The 23,940-nt window shown below is 44.2% G+C and overlaps 1 protein-coding gene across 2 annotated transcripts in view; it reads left to right on the top strand.

The window, feature by feature from the left end:
* PRRT4 (proline rich transmembrane protein 4) overlaps positions 1-23,940 on the top strand; it is a 66,574-nt gene that overhangs the window by 11,292 nt on the left and 31,342 nt on the right. The window contains exons 1-2 of one of the 2 annotated variants that reach the window (XM_040343217.1): positions 4,942-5,127; positions 16,573-17,546. In XM_040343217.1, coding sequence (XP_040199151.1) covers positions 16,631-17,546 — 916 coding nt within the window. In that variant the 5' untranslated portion in view covers positions 4,942-5,127; positions 16,573-16,630. Of the gene's footprint in view, positions 1-4,941; positions 5,128-16,572; positions 17,547-23,940 lie in introns of those variants that run through there. The other variant, XM_040343216.1, reaches the window with a different exon arrangement.

Consider the following 23,940-nt stretch of genomic DNA (forward strand, 5'->3'; position numbering starts at 1 on the left):
GGTGTGCGCTGTGGAGTACACAGTACGGATATGTTGATTACAGCGAATCGCGAATTGCACTGTTAACTCCTTTTTTTATTTTTTACTTGATCGCATTCCATTTTTGTTTAATCGCCACATTGCATTGCGATATGTTGCAATGAAAAACGTAAAATATAATTAAATGCAACAATTTTTTTTTTTGGATAGAGTGGAGAGGTATTCGAACACTCATTGGTGTTTATTGCTGTCTGCGTCCCGTTTCACCTGCTCTATTTGTCTTGTTTACCGTTTTAATGAAAGTAAAAGAAAAATCCCACATTTTGGGTTGTCCCCAGAAAAGTAATAAAAGGGAAATCTTCCAGTGGAGACTCTAGTTCTGGTAATCTGGGGTCCCCCAAGAAATTCCCCTAAAGCCGGGGTTCCAGGCCTAATTTTTTTTATTTTTATTTTTGGCAATATAAAATTAATTATTGTGAATATTCCCTAAAACATATTGATCCCCAATCGTTTCAGAAATCGGTGCAAACACTTACCTGATCTCCTCTCGGCAATCTTGTGGCCGTTTCCATCATCGCTGTGGGCATGTGAAGCCCAGTTCCTGTGTCATCCTGGTTTTTCAGTGAGAGGTGTATGCTGGGTAACCAGCATGCACCTCTCGATCTCGCGCATGCGCAGTAGAACGACGTTCGTAGCGCCGTTTGTGTAATGAGTAAGGGCTTTGTGCCCTCTTTGAAAACGGCGCTGTGATCCCCCTTAATCGCGTAATTTCCTGTATGGAAATAACATGATTTTTCGGCAGAGTAAAGCGCACAGACTCCTGGGAAATTATGACACTCATTTCCCAGGAGGCCAGGCGGCATTAGGAAGGGAAGAACAACCACCACGGTCCAGGAACTAGGCAGATTAGCAAATCTGCCTAGTAACAGCATTTTACAGGCAAGAATAAAACATTTAAAAAAAAAAAAAATATATATATATATATAATTACAGGGAAGCTATTTAAATGAAGTTACATTTTAGGGTTAATTTTCTGGTATTTCCTGTTTGGCTGTGGGACAGGAAGTGAAGGGAAATCTCCCAATGAGACACAGATTGTGGGGGGGGGGGGGCTGGGGGGAATTTGACAGGAGTTATAACTCTACCTTCCTATATCCTAATATCAAAATAAAAAATAATTGCCCATAGTTCTTCTTTAGGCTGGGTTCACACATATGTGAATTGGATGTGGCTTACACCGCATCCAATTTGCAGAACATTTGAAAATGTATTCTTTTCGATGGGTCTGGTTCACATATGTGCGTTGCATCCACACTCTGCATTGCACAAAAACCTTGTGTGTATTCTAGGCAGTGTGGTGCGAATTGCTGGCACATAACCTTCAATAGTAACGCATCTGATTCGCAGATGTATTCCGTTGTGAGCACGAAATCCCCCCCCCCCCCCCTCTCCCTGGTCAGCTGATCCGCAGCTACAACAGAGAGGAACCGCTGAATGGATAATGTTTATCTTCGCAGGGAAACCGGAGCTGCAGTTCCCACCGGACTAGTGTGAACCCAGCTCTACACGACAAGGGAAATCGCATTCTATTCAATGTTGTCCATTCTCATTAATGTGACTCGGCACGGTGCAACTTTGGAAAAGGTTCTTGCGCTACTTTGGTGCGATTTATAGTGCAATTGGCCAAGTAGAGTATGCAAAGTTGCATCACATAATCGCACATTTTCAATGGCATCAAAGTCGCATTTCAAGAGTGTGGACCGAGCCTTGGAAGTTAAACAATGGTTTGCTTAAAAAAAGGAATATTCTGGCAGAAGATGCGATTTATCTTTTCATGACCGTGCTGTAAATATGTGCCAATGTTATGTAGTAAAGATATACCTGCTGAGATCTACCCATTATGGGACATGCCCGGTTTCAGCGATATTTGCAGTGTCACAGGAATCCTGCATGTTTGACTTTTCCTGGACTGCTGACGGGCACTGCAGCGATCCACCCATGGCTGTGCACTGCATTAGCAAAAATGGTACGTGAATTTTTTTTTTTGGAGCGCTGGACAAGGCAGCCCTATTAAAATGAAGGGGGCAACTTGTATGCACATTAAAGTGGTTCTAAAGCCTAACCATTTTTTACCTTAAAGTGGGCGTAAACCCGATTTTCATGAAATTTGAGCTAGGCACATGTGTATCTGCAATGTTTTCTTATCTCTCTTCTAAGCCCCGTGGCTTTCTCCTGCTCCGTTCTTCTGTTATCAGCATGATATCTTCTGACAAGTTCTCTGTCAACTGTGATAAAACCAGCCTGAATTTTGTGTCAGGGTGGGTGCTAGAAATAGATTTGCAGAGAGCTGGTGTATTCCCAGCACAGCTCTGCAAGTCTCTACCTATGTGGAGGGGGGTGTGTGCCTTTCCTCCAATCGGCTGTCTCGCAGTGTATAGCAAGAATCCACACCCACAGGTGAATCGGGAAGAGAAAATACTAACAGAACATGCACTTTTTAAACAGTATATAAAGCTGATGACAGCAGATAGATGTAAAACAAATGTAGGGAGATTTGTTCCATCTCGGTGTATCGTCTGAGGCTGTACATTTCACTGGGTATATGTGAGGGTTCAAATCCACTTTAATGTATTTTCTGCATTAGGGTTTTCGGTATACTTACCTGAGCCCTCACTGGACCCAGCACTGTGGCTGTTTGTAGCGACTCCCCCTGCTCTCGCAGGCTTTGCTGAGACCATTGGCTCCCACTTGTGACAAATCAAATCCTGTGACAAGGGAGCAGGGGGTGGGGCTGAGCCATGCTGTCTGTGCCTATGGACACAGGCAGTGTGGCTCGGGATTAAGCCTGCAGGCATGCCACCATAGGAAGTGGCTTCCTTTTGGTGGCACACTGAGAAGAGGAGGAGCCGAGAGCGCCGGTGGGGACCTAGGAATAGGAGGATTTGATTTGCTCTGTGCAATTCCATTGCACAGAGCAGGCAAGTGTATCACATTTCACAAGAAAAAGACAAGGAAAAAGCACTGCTAAGTGTAGTAAGACCAAGGAATTTATTATACCCAGTGTAGGGTCACTCACATTTGGTAGCTTAAAAAGTCTGGGAAAGGCCAAAAGTCTGGGACCCCATGATGTAGATTCGCTGGGGGACTGGAGTCGGGGCTCATGCCAACTTCAAAATGTACCTCTTGTGCCTACGCCCCCCTTCCCCAAAGTTTATCATGTTTTGTTATTCAAAGAAAAAAAAATACTTTACAATCACTTTAAAGGGGTGGTGTGGAGAAAGCCTCTTGAGGGGGCGAGCAGGAGGGTCAGGACGCTTTCTACTTTGCAGATAAAGGAGCTGTGTGTTAGTGGGCATCCTGACACTCCTGCTTGCCCCCTTCAAGAGGCTTTCTCCACTCCAGGGAGAAAGCCTTGCATTACTGTGTGGAGTTACAGACAGAAGAACAGGAAGTGAGGATTTCTCAGAAGAAATAAGGACATTTAAAAGCAAAATGGAAGGATGAGGTAAGTGAAGGAGGACTGCACTAAGGTAAAGGAAGCTATTTAGGGATTTTTTTTTTTTTTAACCTTTACAACCCCTTTAAGGCCTTGTTCAGACAGGGCATGCTACAGCTTACGTGGGCTTGTGTTTACCTACTCGTGGATGCATCGATGCGCCTTGCCAATAAACATTTCCTATAGCAGTGGTTCTCAATTCCTGTCCTCAGGACCCACTAAGGGCCCTTTCACACGGGCAGATCAGTAATGATCCGCTTAAGTGTGTCCGCAAAAGCTCAGCGGGGATTCTCTGTAAAATCCCCGCTGAGCTGGCAGCTGACAGGGTGGTCCCCGCACACTGTGTATCCTCCGCTCTCCCCTATGGGGGATCGGATGAACACGGACTGTATGTCCGTGTTCATCCGATCCGGCAGATGGAAGAAAAATAGGATTTTTTTCTTCCGTCCGCAAATGCGGATCTTTGCAGAGGTGGATGATTGCGTAAGCACTATTCTTATGGCAGAGCGGGTAAGAGGGAGATCTTTCCCATCTCCCCACTGGCACACAGAGCAGCAATGCTAATGTGTACTAGATGACAAGGGTGGGCCCAGGCACACCCTGTGCGCACACGCTTATGCCCGTCACTATGCGTGGAAATGGAATTTTTTTGTCTTGATCACTCGATATCTTATTCGTTTTGTTGAATTGGACATCGGTTGTTCAGTTTAGTCGCACCGTCTATGACGGGTATCGGAAATGTGTTCACCCAAAAAGAGTAGAAGCTCAGGCATGAAAGGTATGCTAGCTAGCAATTCACTTGTTACCATAACAACCAATCGGAATAGCTTTTTTTTTAAACTCTGCACTAAACAATGACATTTGGATGCAGCTGGTTGCTATGGGTGATGAGACATTTCATGCATATTTTTGCATAGAGGGGATTTTTTCCCTTTGAACAAACGTCCATTGAGGTATGATGATGCTCATTCGTGCTAGGTAAAAATAAATAAAGTGCACACTAACGCATGTGAAAACACATCCAGAATTGCTTATTACCATAATGGATGCGAATCGGCCCCTGTGATGGTTACAAGGGTTGGAGGACGCAGGTATGCTGAGAACGTCAGTGCAGAAAGACTTCTGGCTTTTTATTCGTTCAGAAAAAGACAATTGTAAACGCTGTTGTAATATAACCCTCCACCTTTTTAGATTTTTTTTTTTTGTCCTTGCACTTTTCATAAAATGAATTGAAATGAGAATGAATCATAACCCAGACCGAGAAATTCAGCCCACACAGCCATTTGTTTTGTGTTAGATTGCATGTAACAGGTAGGCAGCGTGACTCCATACATGAGGCATGCTTTCCCCCACAGCGCAGCATATGTCATGTACATAACAAATGGGCTTGTTTTTTTATTTATGATTTCAAACGTTCGACGCAGTTGTCTTGAAGCTCGTACCCGTCATCGGTGTGCTGAGATCATTCCTTCACATGGTTCGATTCATTACAAGCAAGAATGAATAAGGATTGCGTTGAGGGGGCAATTCAAAGTGGCAGGAGAACGACTTGCAGCACAGCATAGAGACGAAGCAATCGATTCCAGCAGCTGTGGCATCTGACAGGGCAGGGATGGCTGGGCATTGGCACAGAAGATCCCCATGCAGGAGATGTGAGTATGCACACAACGGGTACATAAGTAAGGGCTCATTCACATGTGCATCTTTACTGCCATCCCTGTTCCAGGCGGTGAGGAGGCTACAGTATATGTCGCCTCCACGCCGCATGCTTTACCCTTTAAAGGCTGCACCCTAGGAACCCCCTCTCTCTTGCAGTGGGACTGTGCCTGCACTGCAATGGTTTCCTGCTTGTTTAGGTCTAGGGCAGAGGTTGTCAACTTATGGGCTAAAGGGTGCCTCAAATGTGGGCCCTAACACCAGGGCTGCACATAATGTTCAATATATGTAATGCTTGAGAGGACTGTCAGAAACTGCACACCCAGGAGCAGACTGACAACTCATTGGGCCCCCGGGCAATAGGGCATTATGGGGCCCCTGGGCAATAATTGGGCATTATGGGGCCCCCGGGCAATAGATTATGGGGCCACACAGTATACACACATACAGTGTGTGTATGTATGTATGTATGTGTATGTATATATCTATATATATATATATATATACACACACACACACACACACACACACACACACACACACACACACACACACACACACACACACACACACACACACACACACACACAATATATACGCACAGTATACATACACAGAATACACATACACACACTGAAACGTTACTAGAGAGGCGGGGAAGCTATAATCTTAGGATGTTTAAAAAAAAAACAGATTTTTACATATTGTCCCTGGTATTTTGGAGACTGGCAACCCAGATAGGGCCCCCTAGTGGCATGGGGCCCTCGGGCACTGCCCGAGAGCCCGAATGGTCAGTTCCGCCCTTGTGTACACCTAATATAGGAAATGAGGGTCTGAGAGTGTGGACAGGCTCCAGAAGACCATATGAAACTAGGAATAGGGGGCTAGTAGGGATCAATGTTCCACAGCATCTTCTCCCCCCATGCTCCATATCATGGATATGTAGTATGTCTGGCAGCATACCTTTCTCTCCATGTGTTCATTAGAGGCCAGACTCTCTTATCTGGCTGCCTTTATCATCTCTCCTTCCTGTATGGCTCCACCCCAGGCCATCCCAGGAACTCTATATTAACCAGTTCACAGCAGGTCTGCTTTGCTGATCAACGTTGTTTGTTTGCATTGTGTTCCTGCTTGCCGTGTGCTACATTATTTCTGTGTACCGATTTTGGCTTGTCTCCGACTACTCCTGTTTACCTGTGACCCTGACCCTTGGCCTGTCCCTTGGTTATCCTCGTCTGCCTGTTGCCCAGACCTCTGCTTATCCCTCACTTTCTCTGTGTCCTGAGTGGCTGCTTCCCCTCTCTCCCTACGGAGCGTGACCTAGGGGACTTCGGAGGCCGCAACCTGGATCCAGTTGCAGCGAAGGCCATCCTCACCACTAGAGGCTCTGGTGAATACCAGCTGGATCTTAGACTCCGCGCCCTGGGGAATCTTGGGCTCAAGCTTCCTGTAGGGTCCCTGTTTGTGCCCCAGTGAACCTCTCCTCCATATCCACTCTGTGGTCCATCCGCAGCAGTCTGCTGTAGGGTTCACTACCTTGTGATGCACCCCTGACTCCAACTGGGTGCACTTGTCATCTGGCCGCAGGTGACCTGACACTCCAGCAGTCTCAGGTCCTGACATCATCAAGGTACATAGCCCTGCATTGGATAAGATGGAGGACAGTTCACCCCTGGAGCATATGGGAGCGATGTCTGCCGGAGGAGCAGAGGATTGGGTAGTGATTTCACCCTTCATAAAGTAAATAAGCAGTTGACCTATGCAGAGTGGGCGCAGTCCTGCTGCAAGGGAGAACTTTCAGATTTCCCAGTTTTAAGCTGCATTCACACCTGAGCGTAGTGTCTTTGATCACTTTTCTGGCGGTTTTCCGCGCGTTTTTATGCACGATTTTTGCGCGACATTTTGCGCGTTTGAAGTGTTTTTGGGCTTTGCTGTTTTTTTTCTAGCCAATAGAGAAAACTATTATCTGTTGCATCATTTTTTGCTAGGTATTTCAATTTTTTTAGCATTAATTTCTTCTTTTATTATTATTAATTTATTATAATGTTTTTTCGTTTGGGGTAAGGGGTTCGAGTTCGGATTAAGGGGTTGGGGTTAGGGTTATTTTATTATTATTATTATTATTATTATTATACGAATGATAATGAATAAATGTAAAATACACAAATAAAATAAAAAATTCAATAAATTAATACTAAGTGATAAAATAAAATTAACCCTTACCCCTTAAAAAATTTAAAATAAACACCCTAACACAAAATGTAATAATATTATTAATAATGTATTCCGCCCAAAAAATTGAAATATTAAAAGTCAGCAGCTACAAATAGAGCAACTTCTGACTTTTAATATATGGACCCTTACCTGCGCCTGCGATGTCGGCACCCGAAGCCGATCTCTCCTTCAGGCTCTTGGGTGCTGCCGCCACCATCTTTGATAAGAGAATCAGGAAGTGAAGCATTGCAGCTTCACTTCCTGGTTCCCTACTGCACATGTGTGAGTCTCGCTGCGTGATTCCACTGGTCCCTGCTGGTCCCTGTGTTGCTGTGTATCTCCCAGAAGACAACAGGGGGGAACAAAGTAGACGTCGGATGTGGCGTAGGTCACCGCGGGTATCTATGCCCGGAAGTGGGAGCAAATACCTGTACTACATGGGTATCTGCTCCCTCCTCCCCCCTGAAAGGTGGCAATTGTGACGCCGGAGCCGGGAGGATTCCAAAAATGGAAGTAACATTTTTGGGTGGAACTCCGCTTTAAGGCTGGCCATACATTGTACAATTTTTCTTTTGGATTTACCAAAACCATCTAATATGAGGTCAAACCTAAACACTTTCAATGTGTATGCAATCAGGCAGACCCTTGGACTGCATAGTTGAAGGCAAATCTAAAGGACATTGAAGTTTGCCGCCCCTTCAAAATATTGAGCACCAGGCACAACAATTTTTCATAATTTTTATTGTTTTCTGGATAATTTGTACAAACGAGGTTATCATACAGAATGTGTCAAATAGCGCGTATATTGGAAGAATGGTGAATACAGTATGTGCGGTTCATCTAATAATTTGTTCTCTTTACGTAATAGTAATTGTTAAAGTGAAGGTTCACCCAAAAACTTAATTTTTAACATTAGATTGATGCTCATTTTGTGAAGGGGAATCGGGTGTTTTTTTTTAAAATGAAGCAGTACTTACCGTTTTAGAGAGCGATCTTCTCCCTCCGCCGCTTCCGGGTATGGGCTGCGGGACTGGGCGTTCCTATTTGATTGACAGGCTTCCGACGGTCGCATACATCGCGTCACGATTTTCCGAAAGTAGCCGAACGTCGGTGCGCAGGCGCCGTATAGAGCCGCACCGACGTTCGGCTTCTTTCGGCTACTCGTGACGCGATGTATGCGACCGTCGGAAGCCTGACGGAAGCCTGTCAATCAAATAGGAACGCCCAGTCCCGAAGACCATACCCCGAAGCGGCGGAGAAGATCGCTCTCTAAAACGGTAAGTACTGCTTCGTTTTTAAAAAAAACACCCGATTCCCCTTCACAAAATGAGCCTCAATCTAATGTTAAAAAAAAAAATTCGGGTGAACTCCCGCATTAAGCATGGATGAACAGTTTGACCATTTTACAGTTTTGAGCAGAAAGTAAAAAATATATATTTTTTTTGTCAGTTAAAGTAACGCAGTGACAAGCAGCAAAATCTGGCCTGTCATAGGGCTGTGGAAAAAATCGATTTGATTTAAAAATTCTAGTTGGTAGGTCAAATTGATTCATATTTAAAAAAAAATCTTGTTAGATTTTTATTTATTTTTTTCCCCAGGACCGGCGCTGACACCGCACTGGTCCTGAGGAGCTGCGGGCAGGAGTTTTTAGCTGAGGCTGCAGACTAGGCCGAAGCCGCGGCCTCGCCTAAAAACTCATGCCCGCAGCTCCTCACGACCGGCGCAATGTCCCATAAAAAAATAATAATTTGAATCGTAAATCAAGTTTTTTTTTATAAAAAAATTGCAGATTTCTTTTTTTAGGGGGAAAAATTGCCCAGCTCTAGCCTGTCATGAGGGGGGTAAAACCTTCTAGAGGTTAAGTGGTTCGGCCAGCTATTCACGGATCGAAATTTGGTTGGTTCAGCAGGGACCGGCTGAGAGTCCATTCATATATGGACAGGCTGGTTGTACCAAAGTTAATTCATCGATTGACTTGGGTACAACCAGCCTGTCTGATTTTCCTTGTGATGACTGTCGGCAGCTATATCGGCCAGTGGTAATCATTGTGCTCTGCCGGCTGGGAATGCTCTCAAAGCCCCACCAGCAGAACACTATAGTGCTGCGGGAGGCATTTCCCCATCAACACTAACTCAAGCGATTTTGGTGGCAGGAAAGAAAATCGAATCATCTATGTATAGTCTGCTTAAAAATGATACCATTTCCTGTGGAGTGTACAAAAATATGTAAGAATGAAAAACATTTTAGGAAATGCTTTATTTTGGAAACATCCAGAGGCATTTTCCTTTATCGCCTTTGCGCCCTGCCAGCGATTACGGAGTGCCATTGATGTGTGCTGGCATTTTATTGCTTCTTGTTTTGATGATTAGAGAATAGGAAGTACATTGTTGTATGTTTTAAAGGTAAGTGGGACTGGCTGGCACAGCACGCTTACACCAGACAAAGCAAATAAGCTGATTTAAAAAAACAAACAAAAAAACGATCAATTATAGTATTAACTGCCGTACAATAACAAGCTCCACACATCAAACAAACACTTTTATTACTGCAAAATGCTCATAAATGATGTCTTTTGCATTGTTGTTTATGAATAGATAGGTAAAGAATTAAACCTCTTATGTAAAGATGTCCTTCTAAAATATGTCCTTAATAATAGGCATGGGGAATACAAATGTCAGTGTGCAGCAGAGAGAATGCACATTCTGCTCAGACTCATTCCAGCCTAGCAGAAATCCAGTGACCTGGTCACAGACTCTTGTGTGCGATAACATTGGAATTCTGCTCTGATCCCCCCGGGGTGTCCGCTGATAGCACCTGCAGCCCACTGCTGCAATAATACAAGAGTTAGATAAGGACAGCGATGTCTCACTTCATATCCAATGTTGTTATGACAAATGTATTTCTATATGTTTTATAGTATAGCATCTGCATCGAGTCAAATATAGACTGAAAACTATTCTAGGGTGACTTTGGGTTTAACCACTTCAATACAGGGCTTTTATACCCACCTGTACAAATCGTCATTCTTTTGCTAGAAAATTACTCGGAACCCCAAAACATTATATGTTTTTTTTTAGCAGACACCCTAGGGAATAAAATGGCGGTCATTGCAACTTTTTATCTTACACGGTTTTTGCACAATCATTTTTCAAACGCCTTTTTTTGGGGAAAAAAAATGGTTTCATGAATTAAAAAATAACAGTTATGTTAGCCCATTTTTTTTGTAAAATATTAAGATGATGTTATGCTGAGTAAATAGATACCCAACATGTCATGCTTTAAAATTGCGCACACTCATGGAATGGCGCCAAACTTCGTGACTTAAACATCTCCATAGGCGATGCTTTGAAAAATTTTACAGGTTACCAGTTTAGAGTTACAGAGGAGGTCTAGTGCTAGAATTGTTGCTCTCTCTCTAACGCACGCGGCAATACCTCACATGTGTGGTTTAAACAACATTTACATACGTGGGCATTCGCTTCTGCGCGCGAGCTACCGGGGACAGTGGTGTTTTTAAATATATATATATTTATATATTTATTTTACTTTATTTTTTGACACTTTTTTTATTTTTTTACTTTTTTTTTATGGCTTTTATTCCTATTACAAGGAATGTAAACATCCCTTGTAATAGGAATAATGTGTGACAGGTCCTCTTTAAGGAGAGATACGAGGTCAATAAGACCCCACATCTCTCCTCCAGGCTGGAAAGCATAAGATCGTGAAAATTTTTTCGCAGATCTAATGCTTACTAGCCGCAATTGCGGCCTTATTTACTTACGGGTACCCGGGTGTGACGTCATCACATCGCGGCCGGGCCTCCGACGGTCATAGTGATGACTGGTGACCATCTGGTCACCAGTAATCTCTATGCTTCCTATCCGGCGCATGGCGATCCTTTCTCCGGGTCCCCGATGGCACGGGAGAGCCCAGAGAAGCACCGGATGGAGGATGTCTCCTCCCGCTGCCCATAAGAATGATCAAGCGGCGGAATGATCGTTCTTATGGTGCGCAGGATCGCCGCCGGAACAAAACGATATCTGAATGATGCCTCTAGCTGCAGGCATCATTCAGATATCACGCACAAAGTCCAGGACGTCATATGACGTCCACCCAGAATAAGAAAACCCACTTTGTGGACGTCATATAACGGTGTGCGGTATTGAAGTGTTTAAATGGGTTGTAAAGGTACATTTTTTTAATTTATTTTTTCTCTAAATAGCTTCCTTTACCTTAGTGCAGTCCTCCTTCACTTACCTCATTCTTCGATTTTGCTTTTAATTGTCTTTATTTCTTCTGAGAAATCCTCACTTCCTGTTCTTCTGTCTGTAACTACACACAGTAATGCGAGGCTTTCTCCCTGGTGTGGAGTGTCGTGCTCGCGCCCTCCCTTGGACTACAGGAGAGTCAGGACGCCCACTAACACACAGCTCCTTTCTCTATCTGCAATGTAGAGAGCGTCCTGACTCTCCTGTAGTGATGACAAATCTTAAACGTACAAAATATCAAAAAATGCAGCCCTAAAAAGTGAAACCGCAATGTATTCTCAAAATATTAGGTAAAAAAAAAATCTCATCTTCACTGAAAAGTCAAAAACACTCCAGCACACAGACAGAGATGCTCCTAATGGTATTCGAACATGTAATGCTTCTTCCGATGCAGTTGTTTGAGAATTCCTGTATCGGACGAGAGCTGCAAACATTCACAAAAGAAGGCACAAATGCCTTGTACATTACAACCATACAAGTTTATTAAAAACCAAGAAAGAATAGATACAAACATAGAAAACAGCAGGCATATCAAATATCAACTTCAGCCGCAGGCGATGTCATCCGTCCATAAAGCGCATGATTGGAAGGCTGACATGTTTCGGGGGAACATGTCCCCTTCATCAGAGCTAAACCAACCTCATACAATGTCACAACTTAAATGGTCACATGGCAGAAACAGCCCCCTCCTCAATGAGAAAGTGGGTGGGGCTTATGTTTTGCTTTTGTAAATCTAAGCCCCACACACTTGCTGGTTGAGGAGGGGGCTACTTCTGATGTGGGACTATTTAAGTTGTGACATTATGAGGTTGGTTTAACTCTGAGGAAGGGGGCATGTCCCCTGAAACGCATCAGCCTTCCAACCGTGTGATTTATTGACCTCACCTATGGCTAGAGTTGATATTTGATATCCTTGCTGTTTTCTATGTTTGTGTAAGGATGAGCTCCGGCGTGTTCGCTAACCCTACGTGCAAGGCCCGCCAGGAAGTTGGCACTGCGCTAATCGCAGAAATTGTCCCGATGCGCGGCTGCAGAGATGGGGAAATGTCTCACGACCTGTGATTAGCGTAGCGCAGTGCCGACTTCCAGGCGGGCTCTGCACATGGGGTTTGCGAACACGCCAAAGCTCATCCTTATTTGTGAGTATCCATTCATTCTTGGTATTTAATAAACTTGTATGTGGTAATGTTTACGCCCTCCTGTGTGTGTTTTTGCAGAACAAAATCTCATAAGCACATATGTATATAATGACCATTAAATGTGGATAATCGTATACATAAATGTATAAATAACAGTGTGCAAATCTTGGTGTGCAGTAAGCACATCCACACAATGCTAATTGTGATTTGGTGATATATAGAGGACCATCCATGAACAATCAGTGTGCTCTTCATAATCACACCCAGGAGAATCTGAAATTATGCCTAAAAACACATTGAAAATAGGTGTTATCAATTTCAGTACTCAAATGCAGGGATCCATAAGTCCTTAAAGCGGATGTGCCATGGGAACAAAATATTAAAAGTCAGCAGCTACAAATACTGCAGCTGCTGACTTTTAATAATAGGACACTTACCTGTCCTGGAGTCCAGCGCCGATCGCAGCAGAGCACGAGCGATCGCTCGTCACTCTGCTGCTCCCCCCGCCATCCACGCTGAGGGAACCAGGAAGTGAAGCGCTGCGGCTTCACTGCCCGGTTCCCTACGGCGCATGCGCGAGTCGCGCTGCGCCCGCCGATTGGCTCACACGCTGTGTGCTGGGAGCCGAGTGTTCCCAGCACACAACGGGCGACAGACGGGATGTGACGGAATGCCCGTCTTTCGCCCGTATCGTGTGGCCGGAAGTGGGTGCAAATACCTGTCTTTAGACAGGTGTCTGCACCCCCCTCCCCCCTGAAAGGTGTCAAAAGTGACACCGGAGGGGGGGAGGGTTCCGATCAGCGGGACTCCACTTTAGGGTGGAGGACCGCTTTAAAGCGGTTGTATACCCGCTGTCATTTTTTTTGTTTAAATCTGAAAAGCAAAAGCCATAATCGGCTAGTATGCACCGCATACTAGCCGATTATTAAATACTTAACTTGGAACAAGGTGAGAGGACTTTGGGTCCTTTGGGTCCAAATAGGTCTCAAACAATAATGGGATTTAACCCTAATGGAGAACAATGACCCTTGACATATGGTATGTACAATATTTACTGCATAGTATGATGCTGGTGTTTGATGTCTGACATTTTCCCAGTCTCTAATGTCAGTAGAGATGTTAAGAGTTTTCCTTGTCTTAAAATGAACTTTGAAGCGCCAGTACACAAAGCAAGGTCTATAAAGACATGGATGAGTGCATTTGGGGTGGAGGAACTTGACTGGACCTTGACCCAATCGAACACCTTTGGGATAAATTAGTCTGCATTCACACCTATGCATTTTTAGTGCATTTTGCAGATTTGTACTACAGAACACGTTCCATAGGAAACCATGTTAAATGGACTGTAGTGCAAATGTGCAAAATGCACTAAAACTGCATAGGTGTGAATCCAGCCTTAGAGAGAGTGGAGACTGCGAGCCAGGCCTTCTCGTCTAACATCGGTGCCTGACCTTACAAATGAGCTTCTGGAAGAATAGTCAAATATTCCCATAGGCACACTCCTAAACCTTGTGGACAGCCTTCCCAGAAGAGTTGAAGCTGTTATAGATGCAAAGGGTGGGCCATCTCCATATTGAACCCTACAGACTAAGACTGGGATGCCATTAACCACTTCCTTACTGGGCACTTAAACCCCCTTCCTGACCAGAGGACTTTTTGCGATTTGGCACTGCGTTGCTTTAACTGACAATTGCGCGGTCGTGCGACGTGGCTCCCAAACAAAATTAACGTCCTTTTTTCCCCACAAATAGAGCTTTCTTTTGGTGGTATTTGATCACCTCTACGGTTTTTTATTTTTTGCGCTATAAACAAAAATAGAGCGACAATTTTGAAAAAAAATAAAAAATGTTTTTCTCGTTTCTATAATAAATAGCTAAATTTTTTTTTTTAAGTTTTTTTTTTTTTATTCTCAGTCTAGGCCGATACGTATTCTACATATTTTTAGTAAAAAAAAAAAAATCGCAATAAGCGACTGGTTTGCGCAAAAGTTATAGCGCCTACAAAATAAGGGACAGAATTGTTTTTTTTTATTATTATTTTTTTTTTTACTAGTAATGGCGGCGATCTGCGATTTTTATTGCGACTGCGACATTATGGCGGACACATCGGACACTTTTGACACATTTTTGGCGCCATTCACATTTATACTGCAATCAGTGCTATAAATATGCACTAATTACTGTATAAATGTGACTGGCAGGGAAGGGGTTAACACTAGGGGGTGAGGAAGGGGTTAAATGTATTCCCTAATTGGTGTTCTAACTGTGGGGGAAGGGGGGTGACTGACCGATCTGTGTCTCTATGTACAAGAGACACAGATCCGTCTCCTCTCTCCCTGACAGCACCGCTGTCTGCGAGAGCCGGGAATGAGAGATGATCTCATATGTAAACATATGAGATCATCTCTCATTGGCCGCACAGATCGCCTAGGAAACGGCCGCTCCGATTGGCCGTTCACGGCGATCTGTGACTGGCTGTGTCCAAGGGACACGGCCAGCACAGCAGTTCCCCGCTGCGCGCTCAGGAGCGCGCGCGGGGAACGAGCGAAGGGGCGGCCGTAAAAAGACGGCCTGTTAGAGATTGGGAGCCGCGCTGAGGCCGTACAAAGTCGTACGGCCGTCAGCTAGTGGTTAAAAATCATGTAAAGGCAGGTGTCCCAATACTTTTGGTAATATTGTGTATGTCACTGCTCTCTGTATACATCAGTGCCTAAGGGTAGTGGTTGGAGATGCGGTCTTCTCTACTGACTTTTACAAGTAGTCTAAATTTGCATATTATTATTATTAGTGCTTTTTTAGTTGGCTTAAGCCAGCCATAGATGGATCGAATCTCAGTCAATTTCACCATACTGTATTGCTGAGGATCATTATTACTATACAGGATTTATATAGCGCCAACAGTTTGCATAGCGCTGTACAGCACAAGGGCAGACAATACAATTCAATATGAGAGGAATCGGAGGGCCCTGCTCCTTAAGCCCTGAACAAACGGGACAGGAATCCCGTCTGTTTGAAAACCGTCAGTTTTCAAGACTTGATTCCTGCCAAGCTTGTCTTGAAAAGCCATGTATACACACGGCCACATAAAAGACCCGCCTTTCTATTGAATTGCAAGAACGCGGTGATGTCAAAGACTATGACGAGCCGACTAAATTACGTTCTATGCTACCGCGCATGCGTCGAATTGTTATAGAGCATGTGCGATTTATTTCCCCTTCAGGTAAGCATACAGACGACCGGTTTTCCTGGCAGGAAACGCTCTGCCAGGAATCCCGATGGGAAAATGGAGAGCAGGTTTTCTATTTTTTTCTGGCGGTTTTCCTGTCGGGAAAACTGCTAGGGAGCATACACACGCCCGGGATTGCCGGCCAAAAGCTCTCCTGGCAGTTTTCCTGCCGGAAAAACCGGTCGTGTGTACAAGGCTTAAGAGTTTACAATCTAGGAGGGAGGGTCAAGTGATACAAAAGGTAATATATGCAGGGAATAAGCTAATTTAGAAAATAACAGTATGATTGTTAGGTGAGGGCAGAATAGGCTTCTCTGAAGAGAGAGGCTTTCAGTGATCATCTAAAAGCAAACAGGGAGGAGACAGACAGATTGAGGTAGGGAGTTCCAGAGGCTTGGAAAAGTCCTGGTGGTAAGCATGGGAGGAGGTGACGAGGGAGCTAGAGGGCAGGAGGTCTTGGGAGGAACGAAGATAATGATAAGGTTGGTATTTTGAGTCTAGGTTAGTGATGTAGCTGGGGGCCAAGTTGTGGATGGCTGTGTAAGTTGTTAGTATTTTGAATGTAATGATAATGTTTTCCCATTGTGTCTTGCAGTTTTTATTGGCAGAGAAGAATGAGCGCTCGGTGACATGCTGTTTTTCTGGTAGAGGTTATGACAACAAGAAACATCATGGTTTTAACGTATTGGACTTCGATAAATATCTTTTTGACATGTTTACGCTTGAGCCTCCAGGAGACGACACCAACTGGAATCCTCCCGTGGTTTACTGAGGAGTTTTTTGTACCACAGCCTGCCTCGTCCAGCAGCCATTTGCCAGAAGCAGAGGATGTTTCTACTCAGACGCCAGCATGGCTTCTGGATAATGAGGTACAAGTTTTGGATCAAAGTCAAACTGAAAGGAATCTATCATCTGATCTAGATCATGAGCAGTCCATTTTAGGATCAGAGCAGCTACACACTGATATTTCATTACAGAACAAGACTTGGATAGAGAATGAAACCGTCCAGTCAATCACTCCGACTTCCAATCTAACAGACGAGCATCTGACAGAGGTGGCAATTGAAGAACCTCCAACTGTGCCACTTGTCATTGACTCTCAATTATCAACATCTCACTGGCCTGAAATCTCTTCTGCGTTCTCTACATCAGACTTTTCTACGGCCGTTATCTTTCCCCTTGATCCTATTTATGAGCCAGAATCCGGCTTGGATGAAAGTTCCCACTATCTACTGAAAGAATCGGACGTTCTGTCCACAATAGCTTTAAGCAGCTCCTCTTATCCAGATGTCGTATCTGATGTCTCTTTACCGCCATATATCTGGGACATATCAGAAAAAACGGATCTCCATCTGCAGACATCTGAAGAGGAGAAGACCACAGAAATGCAACGTTTTGTGACACACAAAAAGGATGACGGGGATGAATTTCCGGCCACTGAAGATGCCCCGCTTGTTACCTCTGAGATACTTCCTAGAAAAATCATTGAAGATTCCACAATACAACACAGAAAAGAGACAGATGAAGAAGAAGAAATGTTCGGTTTAGACGTGGCTGAGAACATCACAGGTAAGGGCGCCCATAGAACATGTATGAAAGAAGGGGTGATTTAGAAGTGATGGGTAAATAGCAATTCCCCCGAAGGAGCCGCTGGTTTGAATTTGGGCCTGCCGTTACCTCACCACGTTTGTTTTAGGGGTCCTCCTTGAAGAGTTATTCACAAGTGTCTGCACCAACACTTAGGGCTCTTTCACACTGAGCGCCCGTACAGGTCCGTCTGTCAGTTTTTTTTTTGCGGACCTGTACGGGCGCTCCGTGCTCCTCTATGGAGCCGCGGATGTCAGCGGTGACAGGCCCACTGACATCCGATCCGCCAAAGTGTGACGGAGGAAAAACCTACTTTTCCATCCGTCTGGCGGATCGGATGAACACGGATATACGGTCCGTGTTCATCCGATTTCCCCCCCCCATTGGGCGCTACAGCTGCAACATGGAATAATTCAAAGCTCAAAGTCTTAAGACCTTCCCAATTCCCTGCCCTTATTATAAAAGGTATCAGAAGGCAAAAAACTAACTTGGCATAGAAAACACTGCTACAGGATGCCATAGTGGCGAGTCACATGAGCAAATTCCAATTCATTACTGATATGGGAAAAAGCCAGTAAGAATCCCTGTCTCTTGTTTAATCTTCCCCTTCATTAGATGTCATGCGACCAGTGTGCCAGTATGTTGTCATGCAACTGGCTATTGTGAGTTTTAAAGCCAACTCCACCATGTTTCCTGTCGCACCCATATTTATAGAACATGATCAGAGTCCACAGCTCTCCACCCTCATATGGACCCCACACTTGCAGACAGAGGCGGCTCTCTAATTAGGTGGTCGCCTTAGGCCTTGCCCCCAAAGGGGCCTTGCAGCCGCCTAATTTGCCTAAAGAATTGGTTAGAGAAAATTCTATAAATGGTGAATTCATAGTTCATATAATTTAAAACTCTTAATATATGCAATTTATACAGTTAATTTTTATCGCTTGAATTATTTTTCCCATTATGGATGTGAATGGGGCCTCATGTCTCAGATTTGCCTAAGGCCTCACAAAGCCTACAGCCGCCTCTGCTTACAGAATCTAGGGCAGGGGTCTCAAACTGGTGGCCCTCCAGCTGTTGTGAAACTACAAGTCCCATCGTGCTTCTGCCTGTGGGAGTCATGCCTGTAACTGTCAGCCTTGCAGTGCCTCATGGGACTTGAAGTTTCGCAACAGCTGGAGGACCACCAGTTTGAGACCCATGATCTAGGGGTTCTTATCTATTCCTGGCTTTTGTAAGAGCTGGAATCGGCTAGACTAGGGGGCTTCAAACTATGGCCCAGTTGTTGAGGAACTACAATTCCCATCATGCCTAGTCAAGTCTGTGAATGTCGGTGTTTTACAATGTCTCATGAGATTTGTAACTCCGCAACAGCTGGAGGGCCTTAGCTTGAGGATCCATGGGCTTTGCTGTGTGGCTCCACCCACAAAGTCACATCATTCATACACGGGAAACTGTGAAAGAAAAAGGACAAGTTGCAACTGCCACTTCGGCAGTGACTTCACCACATTTGTAGTCCATTGATGCTTCCTCCAGCTCCATAGGCTATTCCTCAGTATGGACTTGAGCTGGAGAAGGAGCCTGCAGGAGCCAGAGCATTGCACCTGCAGTTCACTGATCACAAGTGCAATGCTTTGCAGGCTCAGATGCCTTTTTCATTCTTTTTTGCTAATGGTGAAATTCTCTTCTAGGCCCCTTTCACACGAGGAAGACTCTGTTTTGATCAGCTGGGGATATGTCCTCTGATCTGAGCAGAGCGGGCGGGTGACAGGTCTGTGTCTGCCGAGTGGACACGGACAGATCTGCTCTCCTTTTATGGGCGGGTTGGCGTCAGTTTACATCTGACTACCCTCTAATACAATCTGCCTAGACTGAAGGAAATCCATTCTCTTTCGTTTGTTTTTAGCGGACCGGTTCGGAGGTAGGTGGGTGTAAAATGACACAAGTCCATTTACACCCACCGATCCATAAGGGTGAATGGACTGTCCAATCACGTTCGCCTGACGGGCCTGATTAGAATGGTCATGTGAAAGAAGCTTTAAAGAGATTGTAGACCCTTACACATAGTGAAGTGACTGGCCTCAGGCAGAGGCGTATTTAGTGAAAATGGCGCCTATGGCAAGCACTGAAACTGCGCCCCTGTCAAAACATTTGAAACCTTTCAGATAACCAGGGACAGGGAGGAACGCAGTGCGACGAGGACAGAGATGGACACTGGCTACCACTGGCATCTGGTGCTGAATTTTATTTGGGGGGGGGGGGGGGGTGCAAACAAACTGAAAGAAAAATCAATTACAGCCACTGTGCCCATCAAAGGCAGCCACTGTGCCAATCAAACACAGCCCCTGTGCCATCAATGGCCAGTCATCGGCCGTCATGGGGGCGCCTGTCACTCCCCTCCCCAGGCCAAGTTGCAATATTAGCAATTGCTGTGCCGGCGCCGTGCTTCAGCAGACCGGCTGCAACGAGCAGGAGCTACATTGGTGCGGGAGGCGGCCGCAGGACGACGGGTGGTTTTTTTTTTCATACGGGGGGTAGCTTTTTGCCGCCCCCCTCCATGGCGCCCATGGCATTAGCCATTGCTGCCATACCCTAGATACCCCACTGGCCTCAGGTGGTACACAGAGATGAAACAAATCATCCTACATAAGTTGTACCTGTTTATCTGCAGCCTTCTCTTCTCTACATCTGTTCATTGTCAAGAATTTAGAAAGCTTATCTCAGCCGTCAGAAAAAAAGGGGGTGGAGAGTGGAAGTCTGCAGAGCTCAGTGAGGAGAGATCTGAGCTGATTAGAGGGAAGGGACCCCCCCCCCCCTTCACACAGCACACAGGAAGAGCTGAGGCTCTCAGTCAGCTATAACTCCCTCCCTTGTCACCTTTTTTTCTCTTGGTGTCAGGAAAACTTGTCAGCGGTGATTCATGCTGGGAGATGAGGATAGAAGCAGCAGACAGAAATGACACTTAGGCCATACATGGTTCGAATCTCTTCTGATTCCTGCTGAATCGACCAAGATTTTAACCATGCATGGGAAGGCTGAATGTACCAAGTTGATCAAGTGATCAACTTGGGTACAGCCTGCATGCCAGGTTTTACCTGCGATTATTGCTAGTGGCTGCTATAGACACTAGCATAAAATCGCTGTCTTCTCCCGGGGGGTAACTGCGAACCCCCCAGCCCTGCTGGGAGCAGACAATGGCCCCTGCATTAACATTGATTGTGTTGATGAGGTAATCAAGCAAATTTCTTTCCTGCAACCCATGGCAACAGAAGATAAATTTGCTCCTTGTACGGCTGATCTTCGTGCTCTGGGTTGAGATACGTACATACTATAGAGCAGTGATGGCGAACCTTGGCACCCCAAATGTTTTGGAACTACATTTCCCATGATGCTCAACTACACTGCAGAGTGAATGAGCATCATGGGAAATGTAGTTCCAAAACATCTGGGGTGCCAAGGTTCGCCATCACTGCTATAGAGCGATATGCTTTCTTCATATTTCATGTTTGAGGTTTACAACCACTTTTAATATGTTCTGCTGTCTTTTGTGTGTTTTTCTATGTAATTTAGTATTTTTATTTTTTTAACTATGGTTCTGTTTCAGGTTAAAAAAAATATATAGTGAAGCAAATATATGATAATACACACACAATCAGTTAATTGATGTACTAAATAATTAAATATATATAAAGTGTAAATATTGTGTAATTGGAAAGTCCCAATAATAAAGATGAAAGTCCACAAAATGGTGAAAGTGAAAACAATCAGGCGTGAAAGTAACGTTGAAGTAGATATATCCGCCGCCACCAGGATGATAGAAGAAAGCCGCTCCTGGGAGAATACACCGGGAACAAGAGTAAGTATAGACACCCTTACCGGACGAGTTGGACCTCCTCTAATGGCAATGTCATATGGATCTGCAGAAATAACCCTCTGCGGGGGTCTCCGTAGATCACAATAGTGTGCACCACTCGGCTCCTAGCCGCTGCCTGACTTCCGTCCGCTATGTCCCTTTAGAAAGGATCTCTCCCTCTGATGGAGTGGCTAGGAGCCGAGTGGTGCACACTATTGTGATCTACGGAGACCCCACAGAGGGTTATTTCTGCAGGCCCATATGACCTTGCCATTAGAGAAGGTCCAACTCGTCCGGTAAGGGTGTCTATACTTACTCTTGTTCCCGGTGTATTCTCCCAGGAGCGGCTTTCTTCTATCATCCTGGTGGTGGCGGATATATCTACTTCAACGTTACTTTCACACCTGATTGTTTTCACTTTCACCATTTTGTGGACTTTCAGCTTTATTATTGGGACTTAAATAATATAATTTATTTAATTATTTAGTACATCAATTAAAGTGGATTAAAAACCCAACATTTTTATTAATTTTTTGATGTCACAATGTAGAGAATAAGATTTCCTACCATCTGTTCCCAGTCTTGCCACACAGAGTTAATCCAGCTCTGAGCAATCCTCTTTTATTGTTCAGTGAAAATTAGCAGACTTCCAGATAAACCTGTCTAAATAAAAAGTCCTTTCCATCCCCTTGCTTCGAGTGACATACATTACCTCTCACAATGAACTGTGGATCATCCCCCATTTTATGATAAACATCCAGGAATGTGCATGTGTCCAAGCTAGTGCACGAGATATGTAAAAACCCTGTCACTCGAAGCAAGGGGACGGAAAGGACTTTTTATTTAGACAGGTTTTTATCTGGAAGTTTGTTGATTTTCACTGAACTATAAAAGAGGATTGCTCAGAGCTGGATTAACTATGTGTGGCAAGACTGGGCACAGATGATAGGAAATCTTATACTGTACATTGTGACATTAAAAAAAAAAAATAAAATTGGGGTTTACATCCACTTTAACTGTGTCTGTATTATATATTTGTTTCACTATATTGTTTATTTTAGCCCGATTTTTTTCTTTCCCCTTTTTTACATATTTCTTACATATGAGTATCGCATGTTTCTAGAGGTCGCAGCTTTGTTTTTCACTAATATTTTTCACTCAAATTACCTTTAGCGCAGTATAGTCTTCTTTTGTGAATAAAAAATATATATCACTAGCTTGCTGTTCAGATTTGGCAGTAAACCAACTTTTGTTACATGAGATAAACTCCCAGAAAAAGGATCAAAAATAAAGTTGTTGTTTTTTTTTTTTACCACGTCGGATGACGGCTAGTTAACCAAGAATCCAGTGTCCCCCTGGGCAACGTGCCTACTAGGAAATCCTTTGTGTATTTACACAACCTGCTTGCTTTACACACACAGATGGTTTTGTGCGCAGTGTGTGAATGTGAATGGAGGTGGGTTTCAGTGGGGGAGGTGGTGGCATTGCGATGTATGAGTGGGGGAGGCTACAAAATGTGGACTTTATATAAACACAATCTCTGCAGGTGTATACAGAGGCTCTGGCGGTGGGGGACGCTGGCCCTTCACCTCTGCAGAACACAAGTCTAGACAGATGTATGTGGAAAGGGTTTCTGCCTTCTCTATGGCAAAATGAATGGACTTGTGCCTTTGCACCATGTATGTTCAGTGTAGGAGGGCTGTTTATCTTGGAGCAAAGTCAAACATACCCCTAGGGTTTTCTATATATTTTTTTTCATGATGGGTCAGCCTTGCATGACCTCCTGGAAAAATAGCTCTTCTGTAACTAATTATAGTTTCTTGTCCATACACTGCAGATACTTCAAATGAAATCTGTTGGTTGGGAAACGTTTATCGCGGTGGGGATATTAAAAGATCTCCTAATTTCAGGAAAGCTGCTCTCTTACCTTGTGGTGGTTAGACAACATTAGCTCTCTTATTGGTATTCTGCTCAGGTACTGACATATTACCCACAATCCCTCATGCTTACAGCACTTGCGTCACTGAGGATTCTGCAGACGTTTGTTTACCTCTGTAACCTTCATCGTAGATTGTTGCATTACCTTTGTCATTACCAGGAATAGATCTCGGATATGGATGTTATGCTACATAGATTGTCCATCTATCTATTCGAAATCATTTTGTATGCAGCAGTTTATATATTAGAATTTATTGCTGAGCTTTAGAGAGACATCCGGACATTCTACTAGCTGGAAAAAATGTGGTCTATTTGATACACGGCCACATAATAGTATCCGATCATCAGCTGCATGCAAGATGCTAATAAATTAATGAGATATCGTGTGAACTGATCTGTCACAGTGATCCTTCATTTCACCCATACTTCACAATAGAGACCTGTATTTACCTGTTTTATTCTGTTTGATGCTAGAAGTTCTGTATTTGTAACCCAAATCAGAATTCTTAAAGGCATTGTACACTTTGAAATGTTTTGGTTGATTTTAAAGGTTTTTTTTTAAATTTTAAATACAGTATTTATTGGCGT

The sequence above is a fragment of the Rana temporaria genome, chromosome 3, assembly GCF_905171775.1.
Source record: "Rana temporaria chromosome 3, aRanTem1.1, whole genome shotgun sequence".
NCBI lineage: Eukaryota > Metazoa > Chordata > Amphibia > Anura > Ranidae > Rana > Rana temporaria.